We start from the raw sequence: 15,212 nt of genomic DNA, 5'->3' as shown, positions 1-15,212 counted from the left end.
ATGGAGACTCCCCCGCTGATCATCAATGGGCAAACTGTTACTGAGCCAAAGGCCAAGGCGGAAGGCCTCCGCACGACCCTGCTAGAAAGGAACAGCAAAGACGAAGACCTCGAAACTGGCTGGGTACCCACGGTACCACGCCGTCGATTCTCCATTGTTCGAAGCTATCGACGGTGGCGAGGAGCTCTTTATCGTGAATCTCGTAGTTCATCTCGGCCGGAGACATCTTTCTGGAATGGAAAATGGCCGGTGCACGCGGCACGACATCACGTAACCTCTTGGCAGCATTGCTCGCTGGTTATGGACATCGGTCTCACTCAGCAGGCTGTTGGCAACACAGAGCCAAAATCTCACTCGGTCTCCAGAGGAGCTTTATGACATTCAAGTGGCTGGCTGTCTTCTCAACCCTCAGTGTTCTTATCTATGGGAGCGGGAAGGACAGGAAACGGATCTTTTAATCACGTGGTAGGGTCGAAAAACTGAACCACCAGCTCCCATATCCATATCATTCGGACGGAGGCCAAACGGTAAGTGGGGAGGCGGCGCTAAAAAGATGAATGTGATTGGGCGGATTATGAGCAAAGTAGACCGTCCTGACACTGCCGCTAGACCTTTTACGCAGCTAATACCAAGATTGCCCTTGGTCAGAAGCCCATTCTTGAAGAATTGGTTCCTACAGTCAACTTTGTACCGTCATATCTGACAAAACCAAAAGCCCCCTCTTGCTGGTTCGCATCTGTCGGCCACCCGCGCCAATCATTACGGAAGAGTAGTTCGCTGCCTTCTGTGCACTTGTTGAAGACGGCCTCTGATGCTGTCTTTAGACCCGCCACCCGACCGAAAAAGATGTCATGGAAGTCAGGAAGGTTGACGTACATAGCGCCGAGCTCATCCCTGAGGACCATGTCCACATTCTTGCGATACTCGGATGCTGCTCGTGTTGATAGACCGCGGAGTTTGCAGAAAGTAAGATGCTGTAGATCGGGGAGGCGGGGTGTCTTCGGTAACGGCACAGTACACTTGGCGCCAGATCTCATCGTCGGGCTTGTTGGTGAGGACTGTATTGAAAAGCGGTTCGAACTGGTCCGAGTTGAAGTTGTCCAAGTTGCTGGGGGTGAGGGCGGGTAGGCATCTCAACACATCGTCGAGAAGGGTGCCACGGCCCGTATTCGAAGGAAGAAGACGGGTAGTGGGGAGGACTTGGAATGCCGAGAGAAGATTAATCGCAAGGTACCGTAATTCTAGACAGTGGTTAGATGGGAATCTCGGCAATGTGGGCCTGTCTCACTTACCTTCAACACCTTCTGGGCCCAGCTGACGGAGCGCGTCTGGAGTAGGATAGGAGATGCACCTATCTTGACAGACTGATTCGAACGAAGCACGGAAGGCATCTAGGCCTGTGCCGATGGGACGTTCTCGGATGATCTCTGATCAAGCTGCTAACTTTGCAAGTAACTAAGCCCCGCAAAAAGGAGCCCCTGGCTGATAGTACGCTTTGAGTTATTTGGTGAGTGATGGGACAGGTGCTGGAAGGGCAGCCGAAGAATGCCAGGTGGAGACCCTGTCTCGCCTGTCCAGTTCATGCGGGGTGGGGTGGGTAGCCCCACTAACTGAATTAGTGCTTGTTGAAGCCAATGAAGGGTCGTCCCCCCCCCCCGGTTCAGAAACCGGTGAGTTGTTGAGAACTGCAGTCCCTTCCGTATTTCTGCAATGGTAGTGGACAAAAGCCTCTACAAAGAGAAGTACCTTCGAGGCTGAAAGCAAGATGTGACGAACGGCAGTCTGATCTGCCTAAATGAGATAGCTGAAGGTAGTAACTATCAGTGCTGTTCGGTGAAGCCAAAAGGTTCACAACGAGTATGCTCGTAATACTGGTCTCGGTGATAATGATCTATTGACTACTGTCGAACTATCTGACAATCTGAGTTCTCCCGTAGTCCCTTTATACCTGCTCGCCCTCTGCGAGATATCTGTTTCCGGATGTCCACGTAGACGTGAATCCCTTAGTGCTGGCTCCCTGCCTATGGGCTGGCTCATCTTCGTGAGCCTGGCTCGTCTCTATGAGCCTGGCCCGTCTCTATGAGCCTGGCTCGCCTTCATGAGCCTTCCTTCTTTGTCATGGTTACACTGCCCAGCCTTTATGTGGCTGTTGTGTACCGGTGGCTTGGTTGGCATGTGTTCCTTGCTCATGGTTCGTAACACAAGAGCCAGCAAAGATCTATGAGAAGGAAGAGAAATCAAGGCAATGTATATATGTTAAGAAAGCGGGAGAAATAGCATCCTTTTGAGGGATGGTGCACGAATTATCGGGGGAGTTAATACAATATGACCATCGTTAGTCTGGCAACTTGCCCGACATTAACTCAAAGCACTAAGCCTATGATACCTACGAATAGGCGTGGAGCCACCGAAGACTTGTTCATGAAATATTTTGCACCAATAGAGACGTAATAGAAGGCAAATGGTATCGCAGATCGCTTTAGAGAAATCTTTGATTGGGCTATCATCATGGCGAGGCAAGCGAAGCATTGATACGAGGCGGGCGCTGTGACAAGGGCAGTATTCTGGGCTTGGAACAGTAGTTCAATTCAGCTGATAAACTACTTTGGTCTCGAAGGCCTTGTTGAATCCTTTCAAGCCTTTCCATCCAGGCTGGGGTTCCCGACCTTCTTATGCCAAAGCCTTCCTTCCTTCTGCTGGCCTGATCTGGGTCATGAGGCCATAAGGCATCTATCTAGCGGTGTGCACCGCTGTGCTTACATATGATCCTTCCCAAGTATCTTCCTCCAATATCCTTCCTTCCTATGACGCCGGCGTCGTCACGGGTACCGCCCTATCGCCGCCGGAGTGCCTTGGTTGGTTAGGGGTCGTTCTTGTGATAGCAGGGTTTCCCTTCTTGGCCTGGCTAGCACAGCCCGATATGAGGGGCAGTGCAGCCGGCGTACGTATTGTTGGCTGGAATACGCCAGGGATTATTGAGGGATTCGGGTAGGTTGTGCTATCGGTCGAATAGACTCTCCGACCGAGTTGGCCTGGTTGCCTGAAGCATTTTGAAGGGTTCGAGAGGCTCAGCCGTGCGGCTCTGCGAGCCTCGTGCTGCTGAGTTAGGGTCGAGGTCGAATGTCCGTGTGACAGGCGCTTTTTTTTTTTTTTTTTTTTTTTTTTGTTGTTGTTATTTTTAACGTCTACTTCCGCCTCCCGTAGGGCATGAGACGTGCCGCACCGGTGAGTCTAGCATACAAAATTAAGAGCAGTGCCCTAATTGTCCACCAAAACCATTAATCCGAGGGCAAACCGAGGCCTATTGCCAGTATAAATCATGTGTTGCCCATAGCGTAAACGCGGCCCAACACTTAAAATCGAATCGCCCAGTGGGCGAGCCGCCAGTATATGACGGAACCTGTAGCACAAAGGAAAAGGTAAAAGAAATGACAAAATCACTCCTCTCCGCTCTCGCTCTCGCTCTCCTCCTCCCGCAAGGCCTCCTCCCGTCTCCTTGCACGGTGAACCAGCCTGTCCAAGTCCACCGTAACCCTCTCAATATCGTGGCCATGGCCAACCTCCACCCCTCTATTCCGTAAAAACCTCGTAAGGTTGTCAGCGGCGCCACCGCCGTCAGTGTGCTGTTGCCAGAGTGTCTGGCGCCATGCCTTTCTCGTGCAAGTCCACGAAAAGAAGTGCGAGGTCTGGATCCTAGCGATGAAGCGCTGCCAGTAAACTCCAATAGCAAGGGAGAGATTCTCCCGCGTAGCCGCTTCGCCCGTGACCGGGGAAACTGCATATGCCTTCCTGCAGAAAAAGGGATGGAAGGGATTCTTCCAGCTTCCACAGAAGCATGTCAGCAGGGCGTCCTCGTGCTCGAAGCGCTCGTGGTAGTCCTTGAAATCCCCGTGGCCAGACCTGGCCGCGAGGAGGTGGTGTAAAGAGCGTCTGTCCAGCTCTTTTAGTTCGTCGTTAGGCTGGATAGAGACCCCCAACCGGTAGTCTGCATAAGACTCTGGCTTGTTCGCGGCCCACCATGCCTTGAAATCCGTATGCGCCTCCCTCTTAGCAAGCCGCCTTGAGTGCGCAAGGGTAGCCAAGCCTTCATTGACTACCTCTCCTCCTTCGGCGCCCGCCTTAGCGAGCTCGTCAGCAATCTCGTTGCCCGTGATGCCCTTGTGGCCGGGTACCCAGCGGACATCCACCAAACTGGGGCCGTAGCCCTTTCGGATGGCGCGGAAATCGAGGAAAGCCGCTTGTGACGACGCAGCTGGGGTTCCTCGGAGTCCTCTAATGACGGACGTGTTATCAAGGCATATCGTAATGCGTGGTCGGGCCTGTGCCTCCGGGAAGAGCGCCACAGCGGCCTTGAGACCATGCCGCGCGCCTTCGGCCTCCGCATCGAAAACTTCCGCTTGTTCTAGCTGACCGCATCCGCGGCCGAGTTCTGTTTGTCCTTGAAAGATTACGTAGCCAAAGCCTACGCACTCGCCCTCTGGTCTTTCTTCGGCGTCGGGGTCCTCCGCGTGCGCTGGGGGGCCCATCTGCTTAGCTATCATAGAGCCGTCGGTGTAAACGACAATCTCCGAGGGATCTCGTTGGAGAAGCCATTCTTTGAAATCCTTGGCAGCCCTGTCCTTAGACGTGGGCGCTGGATCTTGGTGAGTGTCTCCGTTATAGACGGGCGGCTGTAGAACAGGTCGCGGGAAAGGCAAGGCGAGCTGTGCAGCCGTCTGTAGAGTTGTAGGGCGGCGAGGCAGGCCGCGCGGCGTCATTCGGGGTTCCGAAAGACGCGGGACGAGCGGGTGGGCAGGATCTAAGGTGAGGAGGCGCACAGCGTGCCGCCCCCGGGCCGCTTCTAGAAGAAGGGGGACGGGAGGCAGGCTAGCTTCGCGGTAGAGAATGGCAAGGCGCGTCGTTCTCCACACTGGTAAGCTGGCGCGGATGGCAATGTTAACCGCAGTCTGGACTTTATGGACGAGGTCCGCCAGTCCATTGCTAACAAGCGGAAACTCCCCTTGTTTACGATGAAGGGCGTGCTTCTTATGGCCTGGCCACCAGATTTCAGAGCCAAATAGGGCCTTTGGCAGGACGACAGCCTTCATAGCCTTCACCATGGAGCCTGGAGGGGCGCCGTGGTAGACTCTGTTGAGACCGCGTATGTGGCGGACTACCTGCTTGGCGGAGGCGAGCCTGTGCTCAATGTGGTGCTTCCAGTTCAGCTTGCTGTGGAGCCAAATCCCCAGCCAGCGCATTGCCGGCTGTGCAGCCACCTCGACTCCTCCGTGTGTAATGGTTGGGAAAGGCGCAGTTTGTCTTTTCCTGGAGAAAAACTGAATTTCGGTCTTGTCCGGCGAGAAGTCAACAGCGTTGTCTACTCCCCATTGAACCATGGCGTCCAGCTCTCGTTGGGCCTTCTCTGCGACCTCTTCGTTCGAAGTGCCAGTAACAAGAACTGCACAGTCGTCTGCATATCCAAAATGCTGTGCTTCGCTCTCTCCAAGGCGATGGACCGGCTCTGTGTAGAGCAAGTAGATGATGGGCGAGGCAGGGGAGCCCTGAGGGAGCCCGCATCTGAGACGGCGCATAGGAGTGGTCACCCCTGGGTATCGCACGCAGGCCATGCGGTCCGTCATAAAAGACTCAACCCAGCGAACCACGCAGTCCGGCCACCCTTGCTCCCGCAAACGTAAGACCAGCCTATTCACTAGGACGGCATCAAAGGCGCCTTTGACATCCATGGCTACAAGTGCAGCAACGAGTCCCTTGTCGAGTGCAGCTTCGATATCGTGAAACAGAGCTTCCACAATGTCAACGGCCGAACGCCTTGGAAGGGCGCCAGCCTGCTGGGGATTCAAGACCCCGTTAGAAATAGCCGTCCAAGCAATCCGCCTGCCAATAAGGCGTTCGATGCCTTTTCCAAGGCAGGACAGGAGTGAGATGGGCCGCCATCCCTTGGCCGTCGTTTGGTCTTTCCCAGGTTTCGGTATCATAACCACTTCCGCCTGTCGGAAGACTTGGGGGTGGTAGCCGGTAGCGACGCAGCCCTGATAGAGCCGCAGGACAGGGTCTTTGATCGCTTCCCAGGATGCTTTCAACATACGGACGGTAATACCGTCGGTGCCGGGGGACGTGTTGCCAGAGCCGCAAAGTGTTTTGTAGACTTCATCCGCGTGTACGACGGACGACCAGGGTAGGCGACGGCGTGGTACTGTGGGTACCCAGCCAGTTTCGAGGTCTTCCTCTTCGCTGTTCCTTTCTAGAAGGGCCGTGCGGAGTGCCTCCGCTTTGGCTTCTGGCTCGATCACGGTCTGCCCATTGATGACTAGTGGGGGGGCCTCCAACCGGTCGCGGGGCTCGTGCCACGCCACGATCCGAAAAATGTCCTTGTCGTCTCGCGCTTTCGTGATAAGGTCATCGAAGAACAGCTGCTTTGCTTCTCTGACTATCCTCTTAAACTCCTGCCGAAGAGCTTCTATCCGCTGGGGGATGGGATTCGGATTGTTGTGCCGATAGTTGCGGAACATTCTGGAGGCCTGCGCGCACGTTTTATTCCACCACTTTGCGTTTTTCTCAGGTCTTGATGGCCTGCAAGAGATTTGGAGGGCCTCTGTAAGGACGTTGCAGAGGGCCTCGGCGAGCTCGTCGAGCCTTTCCGGGGAGTTCTCGCCTGCAGGGAGGAGCGGGACCAGACCCATGAGAAACGAGACGTTTTCGGCAAATAGTTTAATAGCCTCTGGGTCTTCACGAAGGACCAGTCGACGGCGAGGAGGCTCTACCGGTTGGATAGGAATGTCCGTAATGCAGACTTGGTGGTCAGAGCCGCAGTCCGCCTCTGGGGCAATTCTTGTTGAGCAGAGTGGTATGTTCGAGAAGGTAAGGTCGATAGTATTACCGCAGTTGTGGGTAGGAACACCAGGGGCCGTCAGCAAATCCAGGCCATGCTCTGTAACGTAGTCCACAATTCGCGTGGCACTCTCTGATGTTTCCGCACCAGGTTGCCAGGAGTGGTGTTTGGCATTGAAGTCGCCAGCGAGGAGTGTCCTTGTCGTTGGTTGCCAATTTTGCAGTAGCTCGAGGGCCGAAGTATCGTTTGACCGGCGGTAGATGTTAACGAAAGTGACACCCTGCGTCTCTACCCATAGCAGATCTCTGGTATGGCCGAGAGTGAACCCTCCTGCTGCCATTTCCCTACGAACGTACGTGGCGACGCGTGGGTGGGTAGTAGTCTCACTTGTCCATGTGCGGACAGGTGTGTAAAGAGCGTAGAGGGAATGCCCGGGAATACCAAAGCGGCCCTCGTGGAACCACACTCGTGGCTCTTGGATCATAATCACGTCCGCTCCAGCCTCACTAGCAGCTTGGAGGGAAATTTCGTGCGTGTCGCGTGCTCGTGCTACATTAGCCTGAAGGACACGCAGTCTGGAATTGTTCAGGCTATCACGAGAGGGGGTTGAGTGTCTACTCATTGGCCGTCGGCCCTCTTGGAGGGCGTTTTGTGGCGGCTAGAACGACGGACTGCGTTATCTGAGGAGGCGTACTCGCTCAACTGGACTACTATCATGTCCTCATCAGCTGGGGGCTGGCTTTGGTCAGAGCTGTTGGATTTGGACAGCTCGTCGGGAGACGTGGGGGTATTTTCCCGGTTGTTGGAGGGGGCGGCGCGGTTGTATTTCTCGGTGAAGAGAGTGCCACCTTTCTGGCGAATCTCTCGCTGCTGATGAGGTGTTGGGCGGATGATGGTATCTCTTTGGCGTCTCGGGCGCATAGGACACTCGACGTGGGTGGACTCAAAAGGGCCACAGCAGTTGGCGCATTGAGTGTGACGGTCACATTCTCCGTGAGCAGTACGTCCGCATTGTGGGCATTTAGCAGCGCGAGCGCACCCTCTACGTCCATGCCACCCAAAGCATTCGGTGCATTGGTCCAGTGGGCGGCGTTTCTGGACGAGGCGGCTGACGTTGCTAGCGTCGAAAAGGCGGAAGGGAGAGACAGGCCTATCAAAGGAGATAAGCCAGGTAGCATAGGCCTCGCCAGGGTGGTAGGACTGGGAGGGACGGAGGGCGACGGGCTCTTGGCCGGTTTGGACGAGAACCTCGTCCTTGATGGCGGTAGTTGTGTCTACAGGGACCATGCCGAGTCGCATCGTCATAGGCACGTTCGGGACGGCATAGGTGACCCATTTCTTGGGCACTTCGACTTGGATGCAACCAAAAAGAGAACTAATCTCATCCTTGTGGGCCATGAGGGTCTGGCGGGCAGCGTCATCCTTGGGCACGAGGGCAAAACCAGTAGGGACCTTGTGGCAGCCAGGGATGTCGGTGGGGGCGAGGCGGAGGAACGTTTGCACTTCTTTGCGAATAGCAAAGGCATCTGTGTTGACGAAAGGGGAATCCCTATCTAGTCGGAGGAAGACGCGGCCGTCACTCTGGGGTACGGCAGCCTTGCGGGTAAGGCTGGGGCGGGGAGTGGAGCGGGAAGCCGAGGCGGAGGTGGAATCTGTACCGCGGGCGGCAGCATCCGCGTAGGAGATGGGTCCCTTTCCCTTGCTGGCAGAGGGAGTGGAGACATTTTTGGCGGCTGGGTCAGACGTAACCGGGGTGGGCGAGGGAGATGAGGCAGAGTTTTTCTGTAGAGCGGCCGTGATGGTCCGTGCGAGACGGTCAGCTTCACGTGCGTGAGCGGGCGAGACGGCGGAGAAGCGGGCGAGTTCGGTGTCAAGAAAGGCGGCGAAGGAGCGATAGACCTCCGCTTTGGCGAGAGCTTCAGAGATGAGGGTCTCAGCGAAAGACGTGATGGGGCCGGAAGCAGCAGAGGTGGCGGTGGTGGCGTGGGCAGGACGGGCTTCCTCGTCAGCAGTTCGGGCTCTCTTGGCCGACTGCGCCGTCGTGGAGGGCGGGGGCAGGACGAAAATGGAGTCCGGCAGAGGTGTAACCGGTATTATAGCCGGCGGCGGTGTTTGGGGGGGCCCAGAGGGCGAAGGCGTAGACATTTTGATGTTGTGAATGTTTGGATATCGACCGTGAAAACGGCGATTTAGGTGGTGTTAGTGATTTTGCGGGCAACCAAGAGTTAGCACTAACACTTGGCGCCAAGGGTTTTTGTTGTAGGAGGCGTGTGACAGGCGCAAACACTAGGCGTTTGAACACCCCCAACGTACAAGCTGAGCGACATAGTGTTACTAGAATACGACTGTGACGGCGTGGCCTAGCTACCACTGTACCTGATACTGGTTTAATGCTGACCTGGTATAGCTTGTGATGTGTGTAGTTGCACAAGGGGAGGAAAGTGGGAGTGTATGCTTAGCTGGAAATAAGAGCACTAGTATATCCTACCAAGGCACGTAACAAGTACGTAAATTGTGTACTGGTAATTGCATTGGGACTACCAAAACACTTCACAGCTATAAAAAGGACAAGAAGGCCCAGCTAGCCAGATAATTCTGCAGTAAGTAATAAAGGTTGTTCACCACTGAGAATAGTATTTATAATTCGCAAGCAATACTCATTTTATACCTTTTGGCTATACTGAACAGCACCTGATAGTCTTTACCTTCAGCTATCCTATTTAGGCAGATTAGACTTGCCGTTCGTTACACCCGTAGGTGAAAACCCTTGCCTTGCTCTCACCACCATATTCATAAACTCCTCTTCATCATCAATGTTTATCACGGGGCAAGGCGAAGGGTAGGGGGTAGGTTGGATATGCGTAGTTGTACGAGGCGAGGAGAAGAGAGGTGTGCGCAGGTCTGGCGATATGAGGCAAGGCACAAGGGCCATGCCCAGAGCCGGGACCAGCGCACGTGCACGTACACGTGATGTGCCAGGCACAGTCACAGGTAATCCTGTGACAATGCCAGTACTTCCGACCCATTCTGGCATATTAACGCAAGATTTCTTATCTATAACATACCAACTCCACTGCTCATCAAAGCTACCTCGCAAGAGAACTTCGAATAATGGTTCAGAAAACCGCCCATTAAGAAGGGTAGTGTAAAACTCCTTAGATCTTCTTAATAGAGCCTTTGCTAAGTCGCTTGTACTTTTGGATTCCAGTAACAATGCTAGAGCCTTAAGAACGTCGTCAGATGTTACGAACCATGAGCAAGGAACATGGGCCAACCAAGCCACCGGTACACAACAGCTACATAAAGGCTGGGCAGTGTAACCATGACAAAGAAGGAAGGCTCATGAAGGCGAGCCAGGCTCATAGAGACTTTAGGCAGATCAGACTGCCGTTCGTCACATCAGATAAGCTGGACAGGGCTTGCAAGACTTCTGAGGCAGCCTTTTGATAGTCTCACATACCTCCACCCACAATGATTGAAATATGGAGATCATCCAGACCAGACAATCCCCTCTTGGCTAGGTGACCCTTCAAGCCTAAGTGTTTTATTTTCGGTGCGGATTTGTTCTTTTGAAGCTTCTGATTGGCCGCATTTGCTTAGGACCTCTCTAGAAGTGACGGTGATCCTAGTCTAGGAGAGTGGCGTCTTACTTACAGTTGTGGGGGCAGGCGTGGCATTCAGCTTTCCCCAAAAGAATATCTTCACACTACCAATGGTACATGCGATTGGTGGCCGATCCACACCAGACTGAGAATTTGGGCATTAATAGGTAGCGTTCATTGGGCTTCTTTACACTTCCGCTGGTCTGAAAGGCATCAACAGCTGATGTTGCAAATGTGCACATTTCGGTGGTATATCCGCCACGTTGCACAGCCTTGAGACCACTTTTGGTTGAGGACGAGTTTTCTAAGCTGCAAATCAAAAGTTTGGGGACGCTACACCTTCGAAGTTTTGACTGTCCAGCCAGTTGGACAACATTCATCTTCTCGTTCCGTTCTGTCAACTCCTCGCTTTCTCCCTGAACATTGGAACACGATAAACTCCTTGAATTCCATAGGCTTGATCTTGTAAGCAAGTATCATACACATCCCGAAGTCCAATCCCTGCGACATGGAACAGTCCCGGTCTGTTTACAATTCTGGCTCGGGTTTCTCCAATGCCAATAACGGCGTGGGATCTCAGTATAACAACAACGCCGCCGGGAATCAATATAATAACTACTACTATGGACGTAGGTTTCCATAACAGGTCGTGACGGTATGGGCTTGTTCTAACATAGTGTCAGAGAACGACGAGCAATGCCTGAAGCACTTGCGCATTACCGATCCTCGCGATGATAAAGTCCGCATTGAACGGACCAAAGGCGGCCTCTTGCGGGACTCGTATCGTTGGGTCCTCAATAACGCTGACTTTCAACAATGGGGTGACGACCCACAGCACCGACTGCTTTGGATCAAGGGCGACCCCGGCAAAGGAAAGACTATGTTGCTGTGCGGTATTATTAATGAGCTGGATCAAGGCAATACTGCCAACGCGCGCCACTGCAATGTGGCCTACTTCTTCTGCCAAGCTACCGACTCTTGCATCAATAGTGCAACCGCCGTACTGCGCGGCCTAATCTATCTACTTATCGACCAGCAGCCATCTATCCTCTCACACGTGCGGAGTGAGTACAACCGTGCAGGCGAAGGCCTCTTCAAAGATGCAAATACGTGGGACTCCCTGTCGAGAATCTTCACCAACATCCTACGAGACCCAAGCCTCCGAACGACCTACCTAGTCATTGATGCGCTTGATGAGTGCGTTACAACAGACCTGCCGCACCTTCTCAACTTCATTGCTCAGCAATCATCATCTGAATCTCCAGTCAAGTGGATCGTCTCAAGCCGTAATTGGCCGCAAATTGAGGAAGGGTTGGAGAAAGCCGCAGATAAAGTGGTCTCCCTGGAGCTAAATGCGGAATCCGTCGCATTGGCTGTCAATGCATTTATCCTGCACAAGGTGGATTACCTAGCAGGGCTGAAGAAGTATGATTCAAAGATGAAAAAGACCGTTCAGGACTACCTGTGCTCCAACGCGCAAGATACCTTCCTTTGGGTAGCGTTAGTCTGTCAAGCGCTTGAAAAGGTCCAGAAAGGGTTTGCCCTAAGAAAGCTATGCATGTTTCCATCTGGGCTGGATGCCCTATATGCGCGGATGAGAGAGGATATGACCCAGCTCGATGAATCCGATTATTGCAAGCACCTTCTTGCTATTGTTACAATTGTTCGCCGGCCAATCAGCCTTGAAGAACTAACCACTCTCGCCGACAAGCTTGATGACACTTGCGACGATTTCGAGTCTTTAGAAACAATAATAGGGCTATGTGGTTCATTTCTAACACTACGAGAACGAACTATCTATTTTGTCCATCAATCAGCCAAGGAATTTCTACTTGGCAATGCCTCTGATAAAGCTAGCAACCAAGCTTCTCAGGAGACATTCAAGTGGATCTTCCCTAAAGGGAAAGAAGATATGAACTTTAACATCTTCTCAAGGTCACTGGATGCCATGTCTGCAACACTGCGACGCGACATATACGACTTAAGCGCACCGGGATTTCCGAGCGACAAGGTCCAAGTACCGGATCCGGACCCGCTAGCGACGGTGCGGTACTCGTGCGTCTACTGGGTTGATCACCTGTGTGACTTGGTTTCCAGTACGAACACAAATCGGAATAATCTTTTACAGGACAACGGGGTTGTCTATACATTCCTTAAGACGAAGTATCTTTACTGGCTGGAAGCTCTAAGTCTACTCCAAGCTATGCCTGCGGGCGTTGTTGCTATCAGAAAGCTCGAGGGCCTACTAGTAAGTACAAGTCTAACTCCGCATTAGGAACTTAGTCTGACTACAGATATAGGGAGGTAATAATCAATCGCAGTTATCAAAGCTTGTTTGGGATGCTTACCGGTTTGCTCTGTCTTATAAGTCAATAATAGAGCAAGCTCCACTTCAAGCATACATATCAGCGCTTGTATTTGCTCCAAAGAATAGCTTGATAAAGAGGAATTTCGAAGCAGAAGAACCTGAATGGATTCGAACTAAGCCGGCTGTTGAATTAGATTGGAATGCATGCCTCCAGACCCTAGAAGGGCATAGCAGCTACGTTCGCTCTGTGGCTTTCTCACCTGATGGCCAGCGGCTTGCGTCCGGTTCCGATGACTACACGATCAAGATCTGGGATCCGGCGTCGGGGAGCTGCCTCCAGACCCTAGAAGGCCATAGCAGCTACGTTGGCTCCGTGGCCTTCTCGCCTGATGGCCAGTGGCTTGCGTCCGGTTCCGATGACTACACGATCAAGATCTGGGATCCAGCGTCAGGGAGCTGCCTCCAGACCCTAGAAGGCCATAGCAGCTACGTTGTCTCCGTGGCCTTCTCACCTGATGGCCAGCGGCTTGCGTCCGGTTCGTGGGACCGCACGATCAAGATCTGGGATCCGGCGTCGGGGAGCTGCCTCCAAACGATTCCAACTACTGCTATCATTCCCCATATATCGTTTGACTATACTAATCGTTACCTACGTACCAGCGTTGGACATATCAAGATAGATACAGAAACTACCGAAAGCCAAGTTGTACTAGATAATCCAGAGAGCCATAGCTATGGCTTGGGACTGGATAGGTCTTGGATTACTTGCAACGGCCAGAACGTACTCTGGCTGCCACCGAATTACCGACCGTCTAAATGTGATGTCCAGGGACGGATGATATCCATCGGCAGCGTATTGGGACTGGTTTGGTTTATTGGCTTCTCACAAGACATATAATATATTCCATATCTTTCTCTATTCGTTTCTCTCTATTTTTTTCTTCTTAGCGTGTCACCAGAAGGGTCTGGGAGGACAAGCAAATTTATAGGAATTTGTAAATTCTGGTACCTTCTACTGTTGTCAAGATGATGTATTCTATTACGAAGAAGCAAGACTATTCCATCCCTTGACTCTGCTTTTGCAGGTGCCTGTGTGGTCCAGATGGCACGGGATTAACCCGTGACTGTCCAGTTGTCACCGGGTTAGCCTGTGACATTGTCGCACTGCACGTCCGCGCACACGGACTGGCCTGTCTGGGCTCTCGCCCATATAGCCAGTCCTCCACGCACATCCTCCTTTTCTCTCCTTCGCACAACAACGCATATCTTACCATATGTGACAAGGGCAGTATTCTGGGCTTGGAACAGTAGTTCAATTCAGCTGATAAAATACTTTGGTCCCGAAGGCCTTGTTGATCCTTTCAACCTCAATGAGAAGGTCGAGCCTTAAGGCCTTCTTATACCAAAGAAGGTTGGTACATACCGAGCCCTGTGTGCCAGGCATCGGCGCGAGTCTATCTAGTTCATCTGCCTACAAGTAGATCTTCTGAATGCCAACCTTCGTCCAGTTGCCCGTCGGTAATTCCGGTCGGTGGTTTAATTGATGAAAGTCGCCGGCGGATGTCCGTGTGGCATTCTGTCGGTAATTCTGGTCGGCAGTTTGACTGATGAATGTCACCGGCAAATGTCCGTGTGACAGCCGTGCCTGTTGGCCGAATAGTCTGGCTGAGGCAAGGCTGGCATTGTATGGCGAGGTTGGGTTGATGTCAAGCATTGAGGCTCTATTGAACTTCAAACCCAGGAGTGTGGGCAATTTCCGTGTGATAGCAGATTACAAGAAAAGTTGACCGTTCTGACACTGCGGCTAGCCTCGTTAACGTTTGCCAAAGCGCAATATCCGTGTTACGAACTTAAGCAACGCAGGGATCACCCAAGCCGTCGGGACCCGACCACCCCGCCTAAGATAGACAGTGTAACCTCAGAACCAGAATTGAACCAGAGGGCTCACTACCAGAAGGGGCTTACGGGTAAGCCAATACTATGGGTGAGTAGACACTCGAAGACGTAGGAATCAAGACAGGCATTTAAGGTATAAAGGGACTGCTGGAGAACTCAGATTGTTAGATAGTTCGACAGTAGTCAACAGATTGTTATCACCGAGACTAGTATACGCATCATACTTGTTGTGAACCTTTTGACTTCACCGCACATCTACTAATAAATTACCTTCAGTTGTCTTACTTAGGGAGACCGGACTGCTGTTTGTCACACTTTCAACCCAAAACAACCATATTCCTAAGTGGAATTTATTATGGTAAACTATTTCTACTTACCCTCCCTTCAAAACGAAATTTTAATCTAGACCCCTAGCGGTATTGCTTTTATATTTAAAACTGACTTTGACACTAGTCGTACTATTCTACACTTGAGAATACCAGCACACATTACTATTGAAGTTTATCCAACTTACTTATTTATTATTATTACTATGCCTTCCTTCTTCAACCTTTTTCTAGTTGAAATAGCTAATTAA

General features: G+C 52.3%; 5 protein-coding genes across 5 annotated transcripts; 2 read left to right on the top strand and 3 right to left on the bottom strand.

Moving 5' to 3' along the window:
- SMAC4_13815 (uncharacterized protein) lies at window positions 1-378 on the top strand (the record flags this gene model as incomplete). The annotated part of the gene is made up of 1 exon (XM_066091634.1): window positions 1-378. The coding sequence occupies one exon, from the start codon at window positions 1-3 to the stop codon at window positions 376-378; it is 378 nt and encodes a 125-aa protein (XP_065947170.1).
- Window positions 379-1,133: 755 nt separating this feature from the next.
- SMAC4_13814 (uncharacterized protein) lies at window positions 1,134-1,391 on the bottom strand (the record flags this gene model as incomplete). Its single annotated transcript, XM_066091633.1, has 2 exons — window positions 1,134-1,241; window positions 1,302-1,391. 2 exons carry the CDS (start codon window positions 1,389-1,391, stop codon window positions 1,134-1,136), a joined length of 198 nt encoding a protein of 65 aa, XP_065947169.1.
- A 2,046-nt stretch (window positions 1,392-3,437) lies between these two features.
- Window positions 3,438-7,313, bottom strand: SMAC4_13813 (uncharacterized protein; the record flags this gene model as incomplete). The annotated part of the gene is made up of 1 exon (XM_066091632.1): window positions 3,438-7,313. One exon carries the CDS (start codon window positions 7,311-7,313, stop codon window positions 3,438-3,440), a length of 3,876 nt encoding a protein of 1,291 aa, XP_065947168.1.
- Window positions 7,314-7,447: 134 nt separating this feature from the next.
- SMAC4_13812 (uncharacterized protein) lies at window positions 7,448-8,974 on the bottom strand (the record flags this gene model as incomplete). Its single annotated transcript, XM_066091631.1, has 1 exon — window positions 7,448-8,974. One exon carries the CDS (start codon window positions 8,972-8,974, stop codon window positions 7,448-7,450), a length of 1,527 nt encoding a protein of 508 aa, XP_065947167.1.
- A 1,965-nt stretch (window positions 8,975-10,939) lies between these two features.
- Window positions 10,940-13,748, top strand: SMAC4_13811 (uncharacterized protein; the record flags this gene model as incomplete). The annotated part of the gene is made up of 3 exons (XM_066091630.1): window positions 10,940-11,060; window positions 11,115-12,679; window positions 12,732-13,748. The coding sequence occupies 3 exons, from the start codon at window positions 10,940-10,942 to the stop codon at window positions 13,635-13,637; spliced, it is 2,592 nt and encodes an 863-aa protein (XP_065947166.1). The 3' UTR covers window positions 13,638-13,748.
- Between the last annotated feature and the right edge of the window lie 1,464 nt (window positions 13,749-15,212).

Source organism: Sordaria macrospora, chromosome 5 (assembly GCF_033870435.1).
Source record: "Sordaria macrospora chromosome 5, complete sequence".
NCBI classification, from domain to species: Eukaryota; Fungi; Ascomycota; class Sordariomycetes; order Sordariales; family Sordariaceae; genus Sordaria; species Sordaria macrospora.
This window is presented reverse-complemented; position numbering and strand designations above follow the sequence as displayed.